Below are 24,498 nucleotides of genomic sequence, written 5' to 3'. Positions count from 1 at the left end.
ACCATGCTGGTCAGGCTGGTCTTGAACTCCCGACCTCAGGTGATCCACCCGCCTTGGCCTCCAAAGTGCTTGGATTACAGGCATGAGCCACCACGCCCGGCCGACATTTTTCTTTTTTTTTTTTTTTGAGACGGAGTTTCGCTCTTGTTACCCAGGCTGGAGTGCAATGGCGCGATCTCGGCTCACCGCAACCTCCGCCTCCTGGGTTCAGGCAATTCTCCTGCCTCAGCCTCCTGAGTAGCTGGGATTACAGGCACGCACCACCATGTCCAGCTAATTTTTTGTATTTTTAGTAGAGACGGGGTTTCACCATGTTGACCAGGATGGTCTCGATCTCTTGACCTCGTGATCCACCCGCCTCGGCCTCCCAAAGTACTGGGATTACAGGCTTGAGCCACCGCGCCCGGCCCGGCCGACATTTTTCTAAAGAAGATATACAAGCAGCCAACAAACATCTGAAAAAATGCTCAACATCACTAATGATCAGAGAAATTCAAATTTAAACCACAGCGAGGTGCCGTCTCTCCCCAGTCAGAATGCCTGTTACTAAAAAGTCTCAGCACAACAGATGCTGGCGAGGATCCCCTTCTGCACTATTGTAAATTAGTACAGCCTCCTATGGAAAACAGCAGAGATTTCTCAAAAAACTCAAAGTAGAACTACCATTCGGTCCAGGATTCCACTACCGGGTGTCCTCCCAAAGGAAAAGAAATAATTATATCAAAAAGAAGACCCCTGTGCTTTTATGTTTATTGTGGCACTGTTCACAATAGCAAAGATAAGGAATCCACCTAAGTGTCCATCGATGAGTGGAGGATCGAATAAAGAAAATGTGGTCTATATCTACCAGGAAAAAATTTCATGACAAAATTGCCAAAAGCAATTGCTGCAAATGCAAACATTGACAAATGGGATCTGATTAAACTAAAGAGCTTCTGCACAGCAACAGAAACTATCATCAGAGCCAACAGACACCCTAAGCCGGGCGCAGTGGCTCAAGCCTGTAATCCCGGCCCTTTGGGAGGCTGAGGCGGGTGGATCACGAGGTCAAGAGATCTAGACCATCCTGGTCAACATGGTGAAACCCTGTCTCTACTAAAAATACAAAAAATTAGCTGGGCATGGTGGCACGTGCCTGTAATCCCAGCTACTCAGGAGGCTGAGGCAGGAGAATTGCCTGAACCCAGGAGGCGGAGGTTACGGTGAGCCGAGATTGCGCCATTGCACTCCAGCCTCGGTAACCAGCGAAACTCTGTATCAAAAAAAAAAAAAAAAAAAAATAGACAACCTACAGAGTAGGAGAAAATTTTTGCAATCTATCCATCTGACAAAGGTCTAACATCCAGAACCTACAAGGAACTTAAACAAATTTACAAGAAAAAAAAAAACCCTTAAAAAGTGGGCAAAGGACACGAACAAACACTTCTCAAAAGAAGACATTACATGGCCATGCACAGTGGCTCACACCTGTAATCCCAGCACTTTGGAAGTCTGAGATGGGCAGATCACCTGAGGTTGGGAGTTAAAGACCAGCCTGACCAACATGAAGAAACCCCATCTCTACTAAAAATACAAAAATTAGCCGGGCATGGTGACACATGCCTGTAATCCCAGCTACTCAGGAGGCTGAGGCAGGAGACTTGCTTGAACACAGGAGGCGGAGGTTATGGTGAGCCGAGATTGTACCATTGCACTATAGCCTGGGCAACAAGAGTGAAACTGCTTCTCAAAAAAAAGACATACATTCGGCCAACAAACATGAAAAAAAAAAAGCTCAACATCGCTGATCATTAGAGAAATGCAAATCAAAACCACGACAAGATACCATCTAACACCAGGCAGAATGGCCATCTTTAGAAAGTCAAGAATGGGGCCGGGCGCTGTGGCTCAAGCCTGTAATCCCAGCACTTTGGGAGGCCGAGGCGGGTGGATCACTAGGTCAAGAGATTGAGACCATCCTGGTCAACATGGTGAAACCCCGCCTCTACTAAAAATACAAATTAGCTGGGCATGGTGGCGCGTGCCTGTAATCCCAGCTACTCAGGAGGCCGAGGCAGGAGAATTGCCTGAACCCAGGAGGCGGCGGTTGCGGTGAGCCAAGATCGCGCCATTGCACTCCAGCCTGGGTAACAAGAGCAAAACTCCGTCTCAAAAAAAAAAAAGTCAAGAATGGCCATCTTTAGAAAGTCAAGAAACAAGGCCGGGTGTGGTGGCTCACGCCTGTAATCCTAGCACTTTGGGAGGCCAAGGTGGGTGGATCATCTGAGGTCAGGAGTTCAAGATCAGCCTGGCCATCATGGTGAAACTCCATCTTAAAAAAAAAAAAGAAAGTCAAGAAACAACAGATGCAGGCACAGTTGTGGAGAAATAGAAACGCTTTTACATTGTTAGTGGGAATGTAAATTAGCTGAACCATTGTGAAGATGAACCAGAAAATACCATTTGACCCAGCAATGCCAAAGAACCAGAAATACCATTTGACCCAGCAATGCCATTACTGGGTATATAAAGGGATATAAATCATCCTATTACAAAGATACATGCATGTGAATGTTCATTGCAGGACTTCACAATTGCAAAGACATGGACTCAACCCAAATGCCCATCACGGATAGACTGGATAAAGAAAATGTGGTACATATATGCCATGGAATACAATGCAGCCATTAAGAGGAACAAGATTATGTCCTTTGCAGGAACATGGATGGCACCGGAAGCCATTATCCTCAGCAAACTAACACAGGAACGGAAAACCAAACACTACATGTTCTCACTTACAAGTAGGAGCTGCACAGTGAGAACACATGCACACAGGGCGGCAAACAACAGACATTGGGTCTGTGGGTGGATGGTGTGGGGAAAGGGAGACCATTAGGAAAAATAGCAAATGTGTGCTCTGCTTACTACCTGGGTGATGGGTTGACAGGTGCAGCAAACCGCCATGATACCTGTTTACTTATGTAACAAACCTATACATCCTGCATATGTAACCTGGAACTTAGAGTAAAAAACAAAAGAAAGAAAATGTGGTATATGTCTACTATGGAATACTACACAGCCATAAAAAAGGATAGGTGCCGGCCGAGGTGGCTCACGCCTGTAATCCCCGCACTTTGGGAGGGCAAGGAGGGGGCGGATCACCTGAGGTCAGGAGTTCGAGACCAGCCTGGCCAACATGGTGAAACCCCGTCTCTACTAAAAATAGAAAATTTTGCCAAGCATGGTGGCGCCCGCCTGTAATCCCAGCAACTCAGGAGGCTAAGGCACAAGAATCACTTGAACTGGTAGGCAGAGTTTGCAGTCAGCCAAGATGGCGCCACTGCACTCCATCCTGGGCAACAGAGTGAGACTCAGTCTCAAAAAAAAAAAAAAAAAAAAAAAAAAACTTGGAGAAAAAATACTATGTAGGGAGGGGGCTATAGGTTTCATAGGAAGGTGAGAGAAAGTATATTAATAAGGGGGACTGAACTATCCTCAGCCTTTCAATGTTTCCAAATGTATTTTATAAGAGATTTACATATATTTTTATGGATTTATTTTCAGAGAATTCCCCCCCCACCCCGCCAGGAAACATCTTAGGACAATTTTGGTGGGCGGGGTGTGGTGGCTCACACCTATAATCTCAGCACTATGGGAGGCCGAGGTGGGAGGATCGTTTGATTCCAGGAGTTCAAGACCAGCCTGGGCACCATGGTGAGACATCCTCCCTACAATAAATATTTTAAAAATTACAAATTAGCCAGGTGTGGTCGTGCACACCTGTAGTCCCAGCTACTTGGGAGGCTGAGGTGAGAGGTTGCTTCGACCTGAGAGGTCGAAGCTCCAGTGAGCTGTGTCGCCCCACTGCACTCTAGGTTGGGTGAAAGTGAGGCCCTGTCGGGGGAAAAATGTAGTTTAACTTAAAGAAAAGAAAACTTGTATTTATTTATTTTGGTTTTTAATTATAAAGGCAGGGTCTCACTCTGTTGCCCAGGCTGGTCTTGAACTCCTGGGCTCAAGCAATTCTCCCACCTTGGCCTCCCAAAGTGCTGCGGTTACAGGCTTGAGCCACGACCCTGGCCATCATGTTAACTTTTTTTTCTTTTTTTTTTTTTGAGACAGAGTTTCGCTCTTGTTACCCAGGCTGGAGTGCAATGGCACGATCTCGGCTCATTGCAGCCTTTGCCTCCCAGGTTCAAGCGATTCTCCTGCCTCAGCCTCCCAAGTACCTTAGATTACAGGGATGCGCCATCACGCCCAGCTAATTTTGTATTTTTAGTAGAGATGGGGTTTCTCCATGTTGGTCAGGCTGGTCTCAAACTCCTGACATCAATTTAATTATCACACCTAGGAATATTAACAGCAATTCCAAAATCATATGTAATATGGACTCATATTACATGTTGTAGTAATTTTTTTTTTTTTTTTTTTTTTTTTTGAGACGGAGTTTCGCTCTTGTTACCCAGGCTGGAGTGCAATGGCACGATCTCGGCTCACCGCAACCTCCGCCTCCCGGGTTCAGGCAATTCTCCTGCCTCAGCCTCCTGAGTAGCTGGGATTACAGGCACGAGCCACCATGCCCAGCTAATTTTTTGTATTTTTAGTAGAGACAGGGTTTCACCATGTTGACCAGGATGGTCTCGATCCTCGATCTCTTGACCTCGTGATCCACCCGCCTCGGCCTCCCAAAGTGCTGGGATTACAGGCTTGAGCCACCACGCCCGGCATGTTGTAGTAATATTAATAGACTAGTCATTTTAGTCTTCCCTAAAATGTCTTTTCCAGGTAGCTTCTTTGGCTGTGAAGGTGCCGATATTGCATTTGGAGCCTGCATTTCTTGTGGGTCTCCCTTCATGATGGCCCCGCCTGGAGGTTTCTGGGTCCCTCCCCAACCTGACTACTTCACTCTCTGTCCTCTCTGCCCAGGAGCCCAGGATGTGCGAGTTCAAGTGCTTCCTGAGGTGCGTGGCCAGCTCGGGGGCGCCGTGGAGCTCCCGTGCCACCTGCTGTCGCCTCTGCCTGGACTGTTCGTCTCCCTGGTGACCTGGGAGCGCTCAGACGTACCTGTGAAACAACAGAATGTGGCCGCCTTCCACCCTAAGTTGGGTGCCAGCTTCCCCAGCCCAGAGCCCGGCAGCGAGCGGCTGTCGTTTGTCTCTGCCAAGCAGAGCACTGGGCAAGACACAGAAGCGGATCTCCAGGACGCCACGCTGGCCCTCCAAGGGCTCACGGTGGAGGACGAGGGCAACTACACTTGCGAGTTTGCCACCTTCCCCAAGGGCCCCGTCCGGGGCTTGACTTCGCTCAGAGTCATAGGTGAGCAGGGCAAGGGCGGGAGGCGGGCGGGAGGCGGGCAGGTGGGAGGGCCTCGGTGTTAAAGCGTCCCCTTTTTTCTCTCTCGGGTTCAGCTGTGAGGTTCACCTTCTCAGCAAATGTTCATTAGGCTCCTACTGTGGGCCAGACGCTTTTCTGTGTGCTAAGGATGCATCAGGCAACCAGGCATTCTTTAAAAAAAAACTAAGGGTTGGCTGGGCACGGTGGCTCATCCCTATAATCCCAGCACTTTGGGTGGCCGAGGCAGGCAGATCACCTGAGGTCAGGAGTTCGAGACCAGCCTGGCCAACATGGTGAAACCCTGTCTGTACTAGAAATACAAAAATTAGCCAGATGGGGTGGCACATGCCTATAATCCCAACTACGTGGGAGGCTGAAGCAGGAGAATCGCTTGAACCGGGAGGCAGAGGTTGCCGTGAGCCGAGATTGTGGCCCTGCTCTCCAGCCTGGGTGACACAGCGAGACTCCATCATGGGGAAAAAAAAAAAAGGAAGAAGGGAACACGGTGGCCTCATTGAGATAGGATGTGCACGGAGGGCGTCTTAATCAAGTCCTGGAGTCTGAAAAGGAGCCACCCACGGTCACAGCAGAGGGACACTGGCACAAAAAGCTGGGGGATGGACACAAGCTGGGCACGTTCCAGGAATGGAAAGGGGGCGGTGAGGAGAGGTAGGGGCTTGAGCGGCCCTCAGCGGGACCAGATTACGTGGGCTTCACAGGCAGAGGGGTCGAGGCTGGACTTCACCCTCCGTACCATTAAGAGCCATGGGAGGTGTGAAGCCACAGGAGAGACCTGGTCAGATGTTTGGGGTTACAACAAATGACAGGCAGCTGTGTGAGAAGCCATTGGAGGAGGGGACAGAGGTAGAAAGGGGCTGGGATTCCAGGCGAGAGGAAGCATTGCTGGGAATACAGATGAGGCAGTGTGGGTAGAGGGAACCGGGCGGCATGTAGAGGAGTTTTTAGGAGATAGTAGGTGCTGGGCTTGCCCATGGATTGAAGGGGAAGCAGGATCAGAGAGGAGTCCCCGGCGCAGTGGCTCACACCTGTAATCCCAGCACTTTGGGAGGCTGAGGTGGGCAGATCGCTTTGAGGTCTGGAGTTTGAGACCAGTTCGGGGCAACATGGAGAGGCCCCATCCCTATAAAAAATACAAAAACCAGCGTTGTGGTGCATGCCTGTAATCCCAGCGACTCGGGAGGCTGAGGCAGGAAAATCACTTGAATCAGGGAGGTGGAGGTTGCAGTGAGCCGAGATCACACCACCGCACGTCAGCCTGAGTGACAGATCAAGACTCTTTCTCAAAAAAAAAAAAAAAAAAAAAAAATAGCCGGGAATGGTGGTGCACACCTGTAATCCTAGCCACTTGGGAGGCAAGGGTGGGTGAATTGCTGAAACCAGGAGGGGGAGGTTGCAGTGAGCTGAAACTGCACCAGTGCACTCCAGCCTGGGCGACACAGCGAGACTGCATCTCAAATTTAATTAAAAAAAAAAAAAGAGATGGCCGGGCGCGGTGGCTCAAGCTTGTAATCCCAGCACTTTGGGAGGCCGAGGCGGGTGGATCACAAGGTCAAGAGATCGAGACCATCCTGGTCAACATGGTGAAACCCCGTCTCTACTAAAAATACAAAAAATTAGCTGGGCATGGTGGCGCGTGCCTGTAATCCCAGCTACTCAGGAGGCTGAGGCAGGAGAATTGCCTGAACCCAGGAGGCGGAGGTTGCAGTGAGCCGAGATCGTGCCATTGCACTCCAGCCTGGGTAACAAGAGCGAAACTCCGTCTCAAAAAAAAAAAAAAGAGAGAGAAAACTTCAAGAGCTACTATATAGGCACTGGGGTGGAAGCAAGGAACAAAACAGCCACTGTCGTCATGATGCCTGAGCCACTAGAGGCAGGCTGGCCAGAGCTGGCAGTCGGGAAAGTGCCCTTGAGGAAGTGGGGCTTGGAGTGGGGTCTGGAGGAGGAGGCCAGAGCAGTCCAGGCACAGGATCACCAACCAATGCCCCAAAGTGGGTGGGAGCAGAGACTTCGGAGGGCATGGGTGGGGAGCACCTGGAGCAGCCAGGGGAGGTGCCCATGGGGAAGCCGGGGGCTTGGGCCCTGGATCACTATTCTAGCAGCTTGGAGGGCAGCCAGGAGGTCCTCGGAGGCTTGTTGGGTGCTCCACGGTGGTCGGTGCTCGGGGCAGAAGGCGGTGGGAAGGGAGAGCTGGGAGGAGAAGGAGAGTCAGAGCGGTTGAGAAGTTCAGAGGCAGAAACCCAGGTCCAGAAAGCATGGAAAGATACGGGTCTGGGGGCGGATACACATCAGTGAGCGTGAGCTGCTATTCTTCCTGGAGGTTTGTTTTTGTGATTTTTTTTTTTCCATGTTTTTCAGGAGGATGAGGTGGAAAGGGAAAAAAAAAAAAAAAAAACAAAAAAAACAAAAAAAAACCAGCTTTGAGAATCTTCTGCCTTTATCACTCTTCCGGTCATACAATCATCTAATGATGATTACAGGAAAAGGAACAGGAGGCCTTTCAGCTGGACCTTTGAACCATATTATTCGGCCCTGGCTTTTTTTTTTTTTTTTTTTTTAAGACAGAGTTTGGCTCTGTCGCTCAGGCTGGAGTGCAGTGGCCGGATCTCAGCTCACTGCAACCTCCGCCTCCTGGGTTCAAGCAGTTCTCCTCCTTCCGCCTCTGGAGTACATGGGATTACAGGTGCGCACCACCAGGCCTGGCGAATTTTTATATTTTTAGTAGAGATGGGTTTTCACCATGTTGGCCAGGCTGGTCTCAAACTCCTGGCCTCAAGTGATCCACCTGCCACGGCCTCCCAAAGTGCTGGGATTGCAGGTGTGAACCGCTGTGCCAGACTGGCTTGCTTGTTTTAAATCTCAGCCTCCTCCAGGCTTTCGGACCCTGTCTCTGCATCTCTGGCAGGCCAAAGAGACAGTACACCACAATGGCTAGACCAGGTACCTGTAACCTCAGAGCTTTGAGAGGCTGAGGTGGGAAGATGGCTTGTGCTCAGGAGTTTGAGATCAGCCTGAGCACCATAGCAAGAAATCATCTCTACAAAAAAATTTTAAAAATTAGCTGGGTGTGGGAGGCTGACGCAGGAGAACCCAGGAGGCAGAGGTTGCAGTGAGCCAAGATTGCGCCACTGCACTCCAGCCTGTGGACAGAGCAAGACTCCATCTCAAAAAAAAAAAAAAAAGCCGGGTGTGGTGGTACATGCCTGTGGTCGTAGCTACTCTGGAGACTAAGGCCAAGGCGGGAGGATCACTTGAGCCTAAGAGGTGGAGGCTGCAGCAAGCGATGATCACAACGCTGCTCTGGAGATCAGGTGACTGAGCAAGTCCTTGTCTCCAAAAAATAAATAAAATGGCCGGGCGCGGTGGCTCAAGCCTGTAATCCCAGCACTTTGGGAGGCCGAGGCGGGTGGATCACGAGGTCAAGAGATCGAGACCATCCTGGTCAACATGGTGAAACCCCGTCTCTACTAAAAATACAAAAAATTAGCTGGGCATGGTGGCGTGTGCCTGTAATCCCAGCTACTCAGGAGGCTGAGGCAGGAGAATTGCCTGAACCCAGGAGGCGGAGGTTGCGGTGAGCCGAGATCGTGCCATTGCACTCCAGCCTGGGTAACAAGAGTGAAACTCCGTCTCAAAAAAAAAAAAAAAAAAAAAAAAAATTGCCAACCCTTGGATAGGGCCGTGCAGACTGAACACTACTCTAATCATTTACATATCAATGTATTTCAGTCACACAGCAATCTTAGGGGGAGGTGCTTTTATTATCACTATTTTACCAAAATAAGAAACTGCTACAGAGTTGCAAAATCACTTTCCCCAAGCCAGGCTGCTGCAGATAAGCCGGCAGAGCTGGGATTGGAATCCCAGAGGTGGGGCCTAACTGCTCTGCTCCTCTGCTGAGGTATTTGTTGAATGACCTCCCGCAAGGAGTGACGCACCCCTCTCTTCCTCTTCCCAGCCACGCCCCAGAACCACGCGGAAGCCCAGGAGGTCACACTGAGCCAGGACCCTGCGCCAGTGGCCCGCTGCACCTCCAAAGAGGGCCGCCCACCTGCCCGGATCTCCTGGCTCTCCTCCCTGGAAGGGGAAGTGAAAGAGACCCAGGTGCCAGGAACCCTGGCTGGCACTGTCACTGTCACCAGCCGCTTCATCTTGGTGCCCTTGGGCCGAGCAGATGGCATTACGGTCACCTGCAAAGTGGAGCATGAGAGCTTGGAGGAGCCAGCCCTGATACCTGTGACCCTCTCTGTACGCTGTGAGTGGATCAGGGATGACCCCTCCCTCATCAATACTGTCTACACTGGCTTCTCTGGAGCAGTGTCTACATTGTCTCTTAATGTTGTCTTCGTGGGTTCCCTGAAGCCAAATTCTGTACTACCTTCTGGCCATTGTCTACACTGGCTCCCATGGGCAAATCTACATACTTCCCTTCCCTTGTCTACACGGGCTTTACCGGGTTCCTGCCATGCCACTCACGGTCCGTGGTAAGCTGGGATGGGTTTGCAAGAGCCAGTTGGATTCATTTCTTTCCAATTCCACATCCAGCAAAGTCTTCTCAGTAGCTTGAAATCAGCCTTGGGAACATTTACACCAAATAAATTGGGAAACCCTAGAAATGAGGGCTTCTTTGATTCCCCAGAAAGTCAATTTACCAGCAAAAAGCTACCCCCAACAGTGTCTTTTCTGTGTCCCATGGACCCCGGCTGACACTGTCCCTCAACTGTCCAGATCAATCCCACTGGGCCAGGTCTACACATCTACACTGCCCAACCTAACATCGTCTCCAGGCCTTCCCACGATTCTGCCTTGACTTCCCTGGGCACTGTCTATACTGAGTCTCCCGGAGTCTCTACACGGACCCCTGGTATTTACATCGGCCTCCCTGGGCCCTGTTGATCTTGACCCCTCCCACTGGGTTTTTTGCTAGATCTTCCAGAAACTGCCTACACAGACGCCCCGTTACATCACCCACAGAGGCCACCCTGGCTCTCTTCACACGGAATCCCTCAAATACCGGCTTAACCACCTCTTCCACCACTGTCCAAAATGACCACATACCCCACCTCACTGCTGCGTACACTGGCTCCCCAGGCAGTGCCTCCGCTCACACGGATTCCCTAAGCCAAGTCTACACCAGCTCCCTCAGGCAACACGCATCACTTGCACCCACACGAGCTCTTCTGAGCCTCATCTATGCCAGTTTCCTCCCGGGACCTGCACTGGTTGCCCAAACCCTGTTTGGACATTCTCCATCCATGTCAAAAACATACACACAGGCCGGGCACAGTGGCTCATGCCTGTAATCCCAGCACTTTGGGAGGCCAAGGCAGGCGGATTACGAGGTCAGAGGTTCGAGACCAGTCTGGACAACATAGTGAAACCCCATCTCTACTAAAAATATATAAAATTAGCCAGGCGTGGTGTGTGCCTATAATCCCAGCTATTCGGGAGGCTGAGGCAGGAGAATCACAAAAACCCCGGAGGCAGAGGTTGCAGTGAGCCGAGATTGTGCCATTGCACCCCAGCCCGGGTGACCCTGCAAGACGGTGTCTCAAACAACAACAACAACAACACACTCCCACAAATTATTCACAGTGGTTTCCCTGAACAGTGTCTACACTGACATCAGCATACACAGCCTGGAGAGATTCACCCCAGACAGTTTCAATGGCTGTGCCTCCTGCCACACGCCCCGTTGCTTGTCCATCTGCTACCCTGCCCACCCGCTCTGGGATTCTCCTCCTTGCTGAACCAATCCCCCCATTTCCCCAGACCCTCCTGAAGTGTCCATCTCTGGCTACGATGACAACTGGTACCTCGGGCGCACTGATGCCACCCTGAGCTGCGATGTCCGCAGCAACCCAGAGCCCACGGGCTATGACTGGAGCACGTGAGTCAAGTGATCTTGGACCCTTGAGGCAGAGGGAGAGGGGCTGGGGGTCTGGACTCCTGGGTCTGAGGGAGGAGGAGCTGGTGGCCTGGACCCCTGGGTCTGAGGGAGGAGGGGCTGGGGGCCTGGACCCCTGGGTCTGAGGGAGGAGGGGCTGGGGCCTGGATTCCTGGGTCTGAGGGAGGAGGGGTTGGGGGCCTGGACCCCTGGGTCTGAGGGAGGAGGGGCTGGGGCCTGGACCCCTGGGTCTGAGGGAGGAGGGGCTGGGGCCTGGACTCCTGGGTCTGAGGGAGGAGGAGCTGGTGGCCTGGACTCCTGGGTCTGAGGGAGGAGGGGCTGGGGGGCCTGGACTCCTGGGTCTGAGGGAGGAGGGGCTGGGGGCCTGGACCCCTGGGTCTGAGGGAGGAGGGGCTGGGGCCTGGATTCCTGGGTCTGAGGGAGGAGGGGCTGGGGCCTGGATTCCTGGGTCTGAGGGAGGAGGAGCTGGGGCCTGGATTCCTGGGTCTGAGGGAGGAGGGGCTGGGGCCTGGACTCCTGGGTCTGAGGGAGGAGGAGCTGGGGCCTGGACTCCTGGGTCTGAGGGAGGAGGAGCTGGGGCCTGGACTCCTGGGTCTGAGGGAGGAGGGGCTGGGCCTAACTCCTAAGTCTTCCAGGATGGAGGGAGCTTGCATTTCGGCAATTTGGGGTCTCCAGGGGGAGTTAGGCCCTTGGAGCTTGTCCCTTGGTGGGTGTATCTTCAGGGATGAGGCCTGTGCGCCCCTCTAACCTTGGAATTCCCCTCACCTGACCCCACACCCTCCAGGACCTCAGGCACCTTCCCGACCTCCGCAGTAGCCCAGGGCCCCCAGCTGGTCATCCACGCGGTGGACAGCCTGTTCAACACCACCTTCATCTGCACGGTCACCAATGCCGTGGGCACGGGCCGAGCTGAGCAGGTCATCTTTGTCCGAGGTGAGTGTGTCTTGGGGGCCGTATGTGGAGACCCGGGTGCGTTCCCCCGGAGTTCCACCCTTCGGGGTTTGGGGGCTGCAGGTGGGGAGGCTGCGCGCCGGCCTGGGAGGCATGTGGACCCGCCTGGCTGAGGGGAGGGGAGGGTTGGTTTTCCTCTTGTGGCCTCAGGTTGGGGTCTGGATTTGGGGTGCCAGGGTAGGTGACGGCAGCAGAGATGGGGGATTGATGGCTTTGCTCAGGGTTCTTAGAAAATAGAGGCCTGGGAAGCGTCTAATTTCATGGAGAGATCTGGGGAAGCTGTCCCGGGCTCCAGCTTGTGAAAAAGACGCACACCCAGAGTCAGGCACGCAAACCTCAGACAGAAACCAGGAGCTCCCACCCCTAGAAACACAATCCGACCCGAGGCTCAGAGCCGGAGAGAAGCAGCGCGAAGCCAGACCGTCAGCCAGTGACGGAACCCGGGTTGGACTCACAGCTGCGGAGCCCACAGCTAGAGAGAGGCCAGGACTGTCACAGAGCCGTGCTTCCTGGGACAGAGAGACCCATGGGCCCCAGAGCTGGGGCCAGAGACCCCTCCTGTCAGCGCCACAGCTGGTGGGACCACAGCCACAGACACCCCCTGTGCTGGGAAGTTCTGTCGCAGAGATGCATCAGAATCCAGACACGTGCTGAGACGGTAGCCCTGCAAACCCAGTGTCACCAAGACACACACCCAGGAGGACAGTGGCACCAGCGAAGCCACATGACATCTGGAAAGAGCATTTTTTTTTCTTTTTTCTTTTCCAAGTAGCTGGGATTGAACTTTTTTCTGTTTTTTTAGACAGAGTCTTGCTTTGTCACTGAGGCTGGAGTGCAGGGGTGTGATCTCGACTCACTGCAACCTCCACCTCCCAGGTTCAAGCAATTATCCTGTGTCAGCCTCTAGAGTAACTAGGACTACAGGTGTCCACCACCACACCCAGCTAATTTTTGTTTTTTTTTTTTTTTTTTTTTTTTGAGATGGAGTTTCGCTCTTGTTACCCAGGCTGGAGTGCAATGGCGCGATCTCGGCTCACCGCAACCTCCGCCTCCTGGGTTCAGGCAATTCTCCTACCTCAGCCTCCTGAGTAGCTGGGATTACAGGCACGCGCCACCATGCCCAGCTAATTTTTTGTATTTTTAGTAGAGACGGGGTTTCACCATGTTGACCAGGATGGTCTCGATCTCTCGACCTCGTGATCCACCCGCCTCGGCCTCCCAAAGTGCTGGGATTACAGGCTTGAGCCACCGCGCCCGGCCTTAATTTTTGTATTTTTAATAGAAACGGGTTTCACCATATTGGTCAGGCTGGTCTCAAACTCCTGACCTCAGGTGATCCACCTGCCTCAGCCTACTGCAGTGCTGGGATTACAGGTGTGAGCCATGAACCTGGCTGGAAACAGGCATTCTTAGAAACACCCCAGGGCGACGGTTTATGTAGCACACCTGTGCAGACATGCAATGTGCATGACCCCCAGAAACGTGACTGAAGGTGTAGGGACAAACTTCCAGACAGAGGCTGTCCCTGTCATGCAGACAGCCTAGCCTCGGAGAGAGAAACAGACCCCCTTCCTGAGCCATAACATTAGAAGGAACACACACTTGCAGGGACACCCAAGGGAAAACAGATACCTCCTCAGGAATCCAGATCCAGCCAGGGAGACAGGACACGCCTATGGGAAACACTGTCGAAGACCACAAACCCAGAGAGACAGCTGTCCCGCTTTGGGCTCACCTGACTCACTGGGACACACACAGGCCCCTGGAGGGAGGCACCACACAGACACGCTGAGGGCAAAACTAACCCCGGACAGCAACAGCCACCCTCGGAGGAATGTCACCCCTCACACACAGATACTCGGGCTGAAACTCAAAGCCATTCAGGAAGGAGCTTGTCCCTGGAACTCTCCCGAAACTCCCCGAAACTCTCCAGAAACTCCGTTAGGGACATTCTCATTCAACAAATATGTGCTTCCTGTTTGCCAGGCACTCTTGCTGAGGTTGGGGATACAATGGTAAGTGAGCCACACATAGTCCCTGCCCTCAGCAGCACACCCAGGGGAGGGTCAGCTACACCCACCCAGATAGACACCAAACTGGAATTATACCCATGACCTCTACCCCAGATACACCCGAGCTGATCCCCTGCCCACGCACCCAGCAGGTGGCTCCAAGGTCGGGGCCTGCAGAACACAGACGCAGTAGAGAAAGACTCAGAGCCACCCACAGCCAGCAACATCAGTACTAAGACCTACGGATGCCTGAGGAAACACGCAAGCTCCAAGCATCCTAGAAACCCCGTCACAGGCAGTGAGTGTCCCAACAGCCACAGCCAGAGGAGACACACTCAAGGCTGCTGGGGTCTCTCTCAGAGGGTCTCTGAGCCACGAACCCACATCCAGGCACACACAGACTCGTCACAGACACAGTGTGGAGTCCACAGCAGCACGAACCGAGGTGCACGCGCCACACCACGGGACACATTTATCTTTACAGACTCAGGGAAACTTTTTTTTTTTAATAGAGACAAGGTCTTGCTATGTTGGCCAGGTTGGTCTTGAACTCCTGGCCTCAAAGCAATCCTCCTGCCTCCGCCTCCCAAAGTGCTGGGATTACAGGCATGAGCCGCCACACCCAGCCTGACTCAGAACTTTGACCCCCAGACACATGAACGGATTCAGCCTTGAGTTCCAAAACACCAGTGCCACCTCCAGAAACAGAGACAAGCCTCCAAGACAGGCTCAGCCTAGTCCAGTTAGTGACCGGAACTCCCAATAAGGAGAAGAATCTGTTTCGCTCCTCAGCGCAGCGTATAGAGATGAATATACCACCCTAATTCCCCACCCCGCCAAAAAGATTTTATCCTTTTTTTTTTTTTTTTTTTTAATGCTATTTGTGAGTCACTAAGCTGATCTGACAGCCCGCTGGGTCATGACCCTCTATTTGAAAACAACAGAAACAGATGTCCTTCCTGGGTCTCAGCCCGTCCTATGTGTAGAGGTGTGGAGGGGGGGGTCAGGTGTAGGTGAGCCCTCCGCCCACCTCTGTCCCAGTTAGGCCTTGCATGCGGGGGCGGGTAGGTTCTGGTTACAATGATTTCTGTCCCTGGCATGGGGCCCAGGAGCCCCATCCGTCTCTGCTCACCCTTCCCTCCTCAGCATTCCATGGTTTCCTCTCTCCACCTCCCCCTACCTCCCATGCCCCCATCTGCACCTGCTCAGCTCCCACGAGAGCACTAAGTCCCACTGTTCCAGTCTGTGAGAACCGCCCAACATTTTTTTTTTTTTTTTTTTTTTTTTTTTTTTTTTGAGATGGAGTCTTGCTCTGACACCAAACTGGAATGTAGTGGCGCGATCCTGGCTCACTGCAACCTCTGCCTCCTGGGTTCAAGCGATTCCCTTGCCTCAGCCTCCCCAGGAGCCGGGATTACAGGCGCAATGCACCACGTCTGGCTATAGAGACAGGGTTTCACCATGTTGGCCAGGATGGTCTCGATCCCCTGACCTTGTGATTTGCCTGCCTCAGCCTCCCAAAGTGCTGGGATAACAGGTGTGAGTCACAGTGCCCAGCCAAGAACCCCATTTTAGATGCTGGTGAGGAGGCAGCCAGGGCTCTGGGAATGAGTGCTCCCAGTCACTCTAGAGGGCAGAATTATCAGGATTCTGTGGCCCTCTGCAAAGAGCTTTGGGATCAGACAGCCTCCCACTGAAACCCAGCTGTCCTCCACCGAGGGGGTGTGCCCCTGAGCTCGCATCTGTGCAAGGACCCCACAGCACACTCAGGGAAGGCTGCAAATCCAGGTGCCTCTGGGACCGGGACTGAGTGGCCAGTTCCATTTCGTCCGAATTGCCAGCTTCCACTCAGCTACAGCAATCGCCAGAGATGGGAGTTTGGTGATGGGAATTTGGCGTTCTCAGATCTGATTTTCCCCCCATAAGAGAAACCTGGATTTTGAGGTGAAATCGCCTGGTTTTTGAAAGGTCCGCTAGCTATTTAAAGTTTGCAAAACACAGACACCTGGGGACCACTGGGGTCTCCCTTCCTGGTACAAAGTGCTCAGGCTGTGGTGAAGGGCGAGGGACTTCCCTTCCCCCACTTCCTCCTCCTCCATTCTTCTGCCTAGACACCCCCTAACTTTGGTCACTGCCCCCCGTCCTGCGTCTCCCCTGCCTCCTCACTCCCCAGAGCTGTCCTGGTGACCTGGTGTCTCCCTCTCTCTCTCTCTCTCTCACCCCTCCTCTCTCTCCTCAGAAACCCCCAGGGCCTCGCCCCGAGACATGGGCCAGCTGGTGTGGGGGGCCGTGGGGGGGACACTGCTGGTGCTGCTGCTTCTGGCTGGGGGGGCCTTGGCCTTCATCCTGCTGAGGGGGAGGAGGAAGAGGAAGAGCCCCGAAGGAGGAGGAGCCGGAGCAGGAGGTGCAGGAGCCAGCGGCGACGGGGGCTTCTTCGATGCGAAAACTCAGGTGTTGGGGAATGGGGACCCCGTCTTCTGGACGCCAGTAGTCCCTGGTCCCATGGAACCAGATGGCAAGGAGGAAGAGGAGGAAGAGGAGGAAGAGAAGGCAGAGAAAGGCCTCATGTTGCCTCCAGCCCCAGCCCTTGAAGATGACATGGAGTCCCAGCTGGATGGTTCCCTCATCTCACGGCGCGCAGTTTATGTGTGACCCGGACACAGACAGAGCCAGGCTCAGCCCCAGCTGGGCCACGCCAGCCTATGGTTCCAGACCGGTCGGACCTGTTCGTCTGGAGGACACGGGAGTGGAACGCTGCCTCCCACTTCCCTGGGACTTGGAGGGAGCTGGAACAGCACACTGGACGCCTCCCGTCTCTAGGGCTGCATGGGGAGCCCTGCGAGCTCAGCCATGGGGACCCAGAGGGGACCCCACCCCCAGAGACTTGGTTTGGGCTCCAGCCTGCCTCTGGCCCCGTGACACTCAGGAGTTAATAAATGCCTTGGAGGAAAACATCGGGGGTGTCTTGTAATACATCAGACCCCTCCTTGGGTCGTGGGGAAAGAGGGGTTGGGACAGGGACTCCTCGGCCCCAGGGGCTGGGAGGAGCCAAACCAGGTCCCCGGGGAATGGGAGCCTGGCAGGGGTGAGACGGGGGGAAGGCTGCAGGCCCGTGCTCCTTGGATGCTGGAGAGACGCATTGGACAGCTGAGAATCACGAGGCTTGTGGCACTAGGATTCAGGTCCTGAACTGCGGGCTCAGAGGCGGGGGCACGTGGACTTCTGGGTCCCGAGACAGAGGCTGCCTTTCTGGATCCTGTGGCCAGACGGCTCGGAGGCCCGAGTTTTCTGAACTTCTGGGCCTCGAGGTGGGGGTGAGGGCAGCCAGGTTCTCTGCGTCCTGGGAGAATGAAGGGCGGGGGGCTGGGAGCCAGCCGTGCCTCAGCCTCAGCCCTCACCTCCACCGTGCTGCTGAGGGTCTCTGGAGGGGAGGGCTGCTCCCCACTCCCATTCTCAGGGGCCCTCAGGGCATGGGGAGGCAGGGTGCTGGGGAAGTCCTGCCTTAGGCCACCCCCACGGTGGCTTCCCTGACCGCCGCCTCCACCCTTGCCCCCATCGGTCCCCCAAGGGACTTTTCAGTGGCTCCCTGGGAGTGGCAGCAGCTTCCTTCAGCCCCTCTCAACCGGAAAAGCAAAGACGGAGGGGGTCCTTGACTTCCCAGGCTCAGGGAGGAGCGGGTTTTTACCTGGGTCATCACTGCCCTCCCGAGCCTCCCTGCCTCCTCTGTAACACAGGGCCGGTGTTCACGTCAGCCTCACGAGGCCGTAGCAGGACCCAGTCAGGACGCACCCATGATGCCCTCATGCAGCCTCGTCGACCTCCACAGACCCCACCAAGCCCTGTGCCAGGCAGTGCTGGGGCTGCCTCGGTGACCTGCAGGGACCCAGTCCCGCCCGCCCGGTGCGCTCGGCCGTAATGACCACAGGAAAAGCAGCTGCATGTTTAGGATAAAGATGTGTGTGTGGAGCAAGGGGTACTTTCTCCATCACTCCCCCACCCTCTGAAGGCCTCCAGAGGATGCCAGGCTGTGGAACAGGAGCAGTGGAGAGCCAGCAGTCCAGCATCCCCTGGAAGCTTCCTCCCCATCTGGAGAGTGAGGCTGATGCTCGAGTGACCCTGTGGGCTTTTCCTTACTTGTCACTTGGTTCTTTATTGTCTACTCGCCCACCCAGCCTACCCGTGCAACAGCGGGGTAGGGGCAGGGAATTGTGACCGCCTGACACACAGTGGGTCCTTCAGTGCCATGCTGGGTCCTTCCAACACACACACCGAACACCTACTGTGTGCCGGACCTCAGGTGCACGGTCCAGTGTGGAAATTGGCAAGTAAACAGGTAACCACTTCAAAAACTCTTCCATGGAGGCCGGGTGCGGTGGCTCAAGCCTGTAATCCCAGCACTTTGGGAGGCCGAGGCAGGTGGATCACGAGGTCAAGAGATCGAGACCATCCTGGTCAACATGGTGAAACCCCCGTCTCTACTAAAAATACAAAAAATTAGCTGGGCATGGTGGCGCGTGCCTGTGATCCCAGCTACTCAGGAGGCTGAGGTAGGAGAATTGCCTGAACCCAGGAGGCGGAGGTTGCGGTGAGCTGAGATTGCGCCATTGCACTCCAGCCTGGGTAACGAGAGTGAAACTCCGTCTCAAAAAAAAAAAACTCTTCCATTAGGAGACCTGGAGATGGGAGGTGCTAGGAAGAGAGGCCAAGGAGCAGATGGGCTCCTCCACCCCTTTTTCTGTCTTGTGGTGGTGGTGGTTTTTTTTTTGTTTTTTTTTTTTTTTTTTTTTTGAGATGGAGTTGTGCTCTGTCTCTTGGCGTGATCTTGGCTCACTGCAACCTCCGCCTCCTGGGTTCAAGTGATTCTCCTGCCTCAGCTTCCCGAGTAGCTGGGATTATAGATATGCACCACCATGCCTGGCTGGTTTTTGTATTTTTAGTAGAGATGGGGTTTCATCACGTTGGCCAGGATGGTCTCCATCTCCTCACCCCTGATCCACCTGTCTCAGCCTCCCAAAGTGCTGGGATCACAGGATTACAGGTGTGAGCCACCGCGCACAGCCTTTTTTTTTTCTTTTGTAGAATGGGAATGGTCTGTGTTACCCAGACTGGTCTCAAACTCCCGGGCTCAAGCCATCCTCCCACTTCAGCCTCCAGAAGTGCTGGGATGACAGGTGTGAGCCACTGTGCCTGGCCCCAGCTAATTTTTCAACTTCTTCTAGAGATGAGGTCTTGTGCTCATTGCTCTGGCTGGTCTTAAGCAATCCTCCTGCCTCGGCCTCCCAAAGGCCGTCACTGCCCTGGGCCCTAACCCCTTTCCTGATAAGTGGGAGGAGATTCCAGTCCCCAGAGGAGATTCTTGATCCCAGAATTCTGCCCCCACATTCTCTGCCTTCTAGCCTCTTCTGCTCCTGTCTCCTCTCCTCTCATCTCCCCACTCTCCCCAGCCTCATTCTGCCCCAGCTACATGGCCTCCTTCTTGTTGTTGTTGTTTTTAAGAGATGGGGTCTCGCTATGTTGCCCAGGCTGGAGTGCAGTGGCTGTTCACAGGCACAATCCCACTACTGATCAGCACGGGAGTTTTGACCTGCTCTGTTTCTGACATGGGCCGGTTCACCCCTCCTTAGGCAACCTGCTGGTCCCCCACTCCCAGGAGGTCACTATGTTGACTCTGAACTTAGTGCAGACACCCGACAGCCCAGAACTCCTGGGCTCAAGCGATCTTCCCACCTCAGCCCTCGAGTAGCTGGGACTACAGGCACGTGCCACCGCACCCGGCTTGCTGTTCTTTAAAAACACAAGGCTGTGAGTGAGATGGGACCTGAGTGTGGGACCCCCTGAATGTGCCCCATTCCCAGGGTTCAGCCCTGGAGTGTAGGATCCCCTCAAATTGTCCAGAACTCCCAAGTATGCAGCTCTCTGCTGCACGGACAGCTCAGATCATGTGACCAAGTACATTTCTTTAAAAAAATACAACACAAGGCAAGCCGAGTGCAGTGTAATCCCAGCACTTAGGGAGGCCGAGGCGGGAAGTTCACTTGAGCCCAGGAGTTCGGTGCCAGCCTGGGCAACATGGCAAAACCCCATCTCTACAAACAATTTTTAAAAATAAAAATAAGCTTGTGTGGTGGCACACGCCTGTAGTTCCAGCTACTCCAGAGGGCGAAGTGGGAGGATCGCTTGAGCCTGAGAGATGGAGGTTACAGTTAGCAGTGATCACACCAGTGCACTCTAGCCTGGGTGACAAAGTGAGGCCGTCTCAAAAAAAAAAAAAAACTCCATAAAACCTCACAAGCCTCCGGCAGGGCCTCTGGCTGTTTGCGCTGCCTAGGACGCCCCCAGACACTCTCCTGTCTCATCCCCAGTGTCTCTTTCAGGTCCCTGCTCAGCTGTCACCTGACAGTAAGGCACAGGCCCTCCCTCTACCTTTGGGGACCCCACGTTGCAGCTCCTGTCACTTCGACACTCTCTATCTGTGTATTTCCCATGACTTACTCCCGTCTAGCATGTGAGCTCTGGTGCTGCTTTGCTTACCGCTGGCCTTCCTGCCCAGCCAGAATCCAAGTTCCGTAGAGGTAAAGACCGTATGTTGCGTTCTCCACTCACCTCCCATGCGGGGCACACACGGATGCCCCTTCTTCATGCTCAGTAGGTTGAGCCGAATGAAACAAAGTCCCCTTCCCTCGGGAGAGGACATAGGCAGGCAGGCAGGCGATGACGGGGGTTGGTAGCCCGGAGTAAGGAGCCGTGGCTTCCTCCTGGAGACCCCCTCACACTGTCCCTCTCCTTGCAGAGACCCCCAACACAGCGGGCGCAGGAGCCACGGGCGGCATCATTGGGGGCATCATCGCTGCCATTATCGCTACTGCTGTGGCCGCCACGGGCATCCTTATCTGCCGGCAGCAGCGGAAGGAGCAGACGCTGCAGGGGGCAGAAGAGGAAGAAGAGTAAGTGACGGGCCCTCAGACCAGACTGGGAGAGGGGTTGAAGAACTGGGGAGTATGGCGTAGCGGCGAGGGTGGGAGAAAATTCTCCAGAATCACTGTGTGAAACAGACAGACCGGAAGGAACTGGGACCCACGTGGAATGGGGAGGTGTGCGTTTCTCTCTGCCATAAAGTACGGGTATGACTGCTCCGATCTGTGAAGACTCATCACAGTCCAGGCTCCTGCTACACTGTGGCTCCTACGCTCTTCCATCAAATTCTACACGTGATAGGCCGGGCCCAGTGGCTCACGATTGTCACCTCAGCACTTCGGGAGGCCGAGGCGGGTGGATCATGAGGCCAGGAGTTTGAGACCTGGTGACCCGTGCTAGTAGTCCCAGCTACTTGGGTGGCTGAGGTAGGGGTGGGAGCACTGGAGGCCACAGTGAGCTATGATCTCACCGTTGTACTCCAGTCTGGCCAACCAAGTGAGGCCCTGTCCAAAATACAAAAAGAGAGAGAGAAAAGTGAAGTAACTAATAAGGAACAAAACAACGAATTGCCCTGGCCGGGCACGGTGGCTCACACCTGCAATCCCAGCACTGTGGGAGGCCTAGGCGGGAGAATCATGAGGTCAGGGGTTTGAGACCAGCCTGGCCAACACGGTGAAACCCCATCTCTACTAAAAATACAAAAATTAGCCAGGTGTGGTGGCACATGCCTGTAGTCCCAGCTACTCAGGAGGCTGAGGCAGGAGAATCACTTGAACCCAGGAGGCAGAGGTTGCAGTGAGATGAGATTAAGTCACCACACTCCAGCCTGAGTTAGGCTCTGTCACCAAAAAAAAAAAAAAAAAAAAAAAAAAAAAAAAAAAAGCCAGGCACGGTGGCTCACGCCTGTAATCCCAACACTTTGGGAGGCCAAGGAGGGCAGATCACGAGGTCAAGAGATCGAGACCATCCTGGCCAATGTGGTGAAACCCCGTCTCTACTAAAAAATAGAAAAATTAGCTGGGCGTGGCGGCACACGCCTGTAGTCGCAGCTACTTGGGAGGCTGAGGCAGGAGAATTGCTTGAACCTGGGAGATGGAAGTTGCAATGAGCCGAGATCGCACCACTGTACTCCAGCCTAGCGCCTGGCGATAAAGCAAGACTCTGTCTCGAAGAAAAACAAAAAAAGTTGTCCCCCGGGCACGTCCCATACTCCTGTCTGTGTGGGCCTGATAAATTTTGAAAACCCAGCAGGTGTGGTGGCTCACACCTGTAATCCCAGCACTTTGGGAGATTGATGCGGGTGGATTGCCAGAGGCCAGGAGTTTTAGACCAGTCCCGGCAACATGGTAAAACCCTGTCTCTACCAAAAATAGAAAAACCAGCTAGGACTGGTGGTACGTGCTTGTGGTCCCATTTACTTGGAAGGCTGAGATGGGAAGATTGGTTGAGCCCTGGAGGCAAAGGTTGTAGTGAGCTCAGATTGTACCACTGCGCTCCAGCCTGTGCGACAGAGTGAGACCCTGTCTCAAGAAAACAACATTTTGCATACCTCTCCTACCTCAGACTGCTCTGAGCTATTTTTCTTTTTTGGGTTTTGTTTTATTTTGGTTTTCAGCCGGAGTCTCACTCTGTCACCCAGGCTGGAGTGCAATGGCGCGATCTCGGCGCACTGCAACCTCCGCCTCCTGGGTTCAAGCAGTTCTCCTGCCTCAGCCTCCCAAGTAGCCGAGATTATAGGTGCCCACCACTATGCCGCCTAATTGTTGTATTTTTAGTAAAGACGGGGTTTCACCTTCTTGGCCAGGCTGGTCTCTTGGCCAGGCTGTTCTCAAACTCCTGACCTTGTGATTCACCCGCCTAGGCCTTCTAAAGTGCTGGGATTATAGGCATGAGCCACAGTGCCTGACCCTCTTTTATTATTTTTTTTGAGACAGGTTCTCACTGTGTCGGCCAGGCTGGAGTTCAATCACAGCTCACTGCAGCCTCTACCCCCACCCCACCCATTTCAGCCTCCCACATAGCTGGGACTACAGGTGCAAGCCACTATAGCCAGCTAATTTTTGTAGTTTTTGTAGAGACAGGGGTCTAGATTGCCCAAATTGATCTTGAACTCCTGACCTCAGGCAGTCAGCCTGCCTCGGCCTCCCAAAATGCTGGGATTACAGGCATGAATCACTGCAGCTGGCCTGTTTTTCTCTTCTCAGATTTTGTACATGTGACCCCTGAAAAACCCCACATTCATTCATTGATTCAGAAAGTCACCACACAGGGCCAGGCCCTAGCGGTTTGGGACACACTGATGAAACAAACACATAAAAGTGTCCCCACAGGCCGGGTATGGTGGCTCACGCCTGGAATCCCAGCACTTTGGGAGGCCGAGGCAGGCGGATCACCTGAGGTCAGGACTTTGAGACCAACTTGACCAACACAGTGAAACCCCGTCTCTACTAAAAATACAAAAATTAGCTGGGCATGGTGGTGTGCGCCTGTAGTCCCAGCTACTTGGGAGGCTGAGGAAGGAGAATTGCTTGAACCAGGGAGGCAGAGGTTGTAGTGAGCCGAGATTGCGCCACTGCACTCCAGCCTGGGTGACAGAGTGAGGCTGCATCTCAAAAAAAAAAAAAAGCACATTCTGGACCAGGCATGGTGGCTCACGCTGTAATCCCAGCACTTTTGAAGGCAGAGGCGGGTGGATCACTTGAGCCCAGGAGTTGGAGACCAGCCTGGGCAACTTGGTGATTACCCATGATGTAGGGGGCCCAGGAATATGCTTTTCTTTTTGAGACGGAGTCTTGCTCTGTCGCCCAGGCTGTAGTGTAGTGGCGAGGTCTTAGCTTACCACAACCTCTGCCTCCTGGGTTCAAGTGATTCTCCTGCCTCAGCCTCCCAAGTAGCTGGGATTACAGGCATGCACCACCATGCTGGCTAATTTTGTATTCTTAGTAGAGATGGGGTTTCTCCATGTTGGCCAGGCTGGTCTCGAACTCCCAACCTCAGGTGATTTGCCGCCTCGGCCTCTCAAAGTACTGGGATTATAGGCATGAGCCACTGCACCCTGACAATCTCTCTTTTTCTTTTCTTTTCTTTTTTTTTTTTGTTTTTTGTTTTTTGTTTTTGAGAGGGAGTCTCACTCTATCGCCTAGGCTGGAGTGGAATGATCTCAGCTCACAACAACCTCTGCCTCTCAAGTTCAAGTGATTCTCCTGCCTTGGCCTCCCAAGTAGCTGGGATTACAGATGGGCACCACCGTGCCCAGCTAATTTTTGTATTTTTTGTGAAGATGGCATTTCACTATGTTGGCCAAACTGGTCTCAAACTCCTGGCCTCAGGTGATCCGCCCACCTGGCCCTCCCAAAGTGCTGGCATTACAGGCGTCAGCCA

General features: G+C 53.6%; 1 protein-coding gene across 2 annotated transcripts in view; it reads left to right on the top strand.

Annotated features, from left to right (window-relative positions):
- Positions 1-24,498, top strand: part of NECTIN2 (nectin cell adhesion molecule 2) — a 44,706-nt gene that overhangs the window by 17,209 nt on the left and 2,999 nt on the right. Inside the window, exons 2-6 of one of the 2 annotated variants that reach the window (XM_010351142.3) lie at positions 4,906-5,295; positions 9,290-9,586; positions 11,104-11,221; positions 12,024-12,172; positions 20,993-21,146. In XM_010351142.3, the coding sequence (XP_010349444.2) occupies positions 4,906-5,295; positions 9,290-9,586; positions 11,104-11,221; positions 12,024-12,172; positions 20,993-21,146 (1,108 nt within the window). Of the gene's footprint in view, positions 1-4,905; positions 5,296-9,289; positions 9,587-11,103; positions 11,222-12,023; positions 12,173-16,441; positions 17,155-20,992; positions 21,147-24,498 lie in introns of those variants that run through there. The other variant, XM_039465540.2, reaches the window with a different exon arrangement.

This window comes from Saimiri boliviensis, chromosome 14 (assembly GCF_048565385.1).
Source record: "Saimiri boliviensis isolate mSaiBol1 chromosome 14, mSaiBol1.pri, whole genome shotgun sequence".
Classification (NCBI taxonomy): Eukaryota; Metazoa; Chordata; class Mammalia; order Primates; family Cebidae; genus Saimiri; species Saimiri boliviensis.
This window is presented reverse-complemented; position numbering and strand designations above follow the sequence as displayed.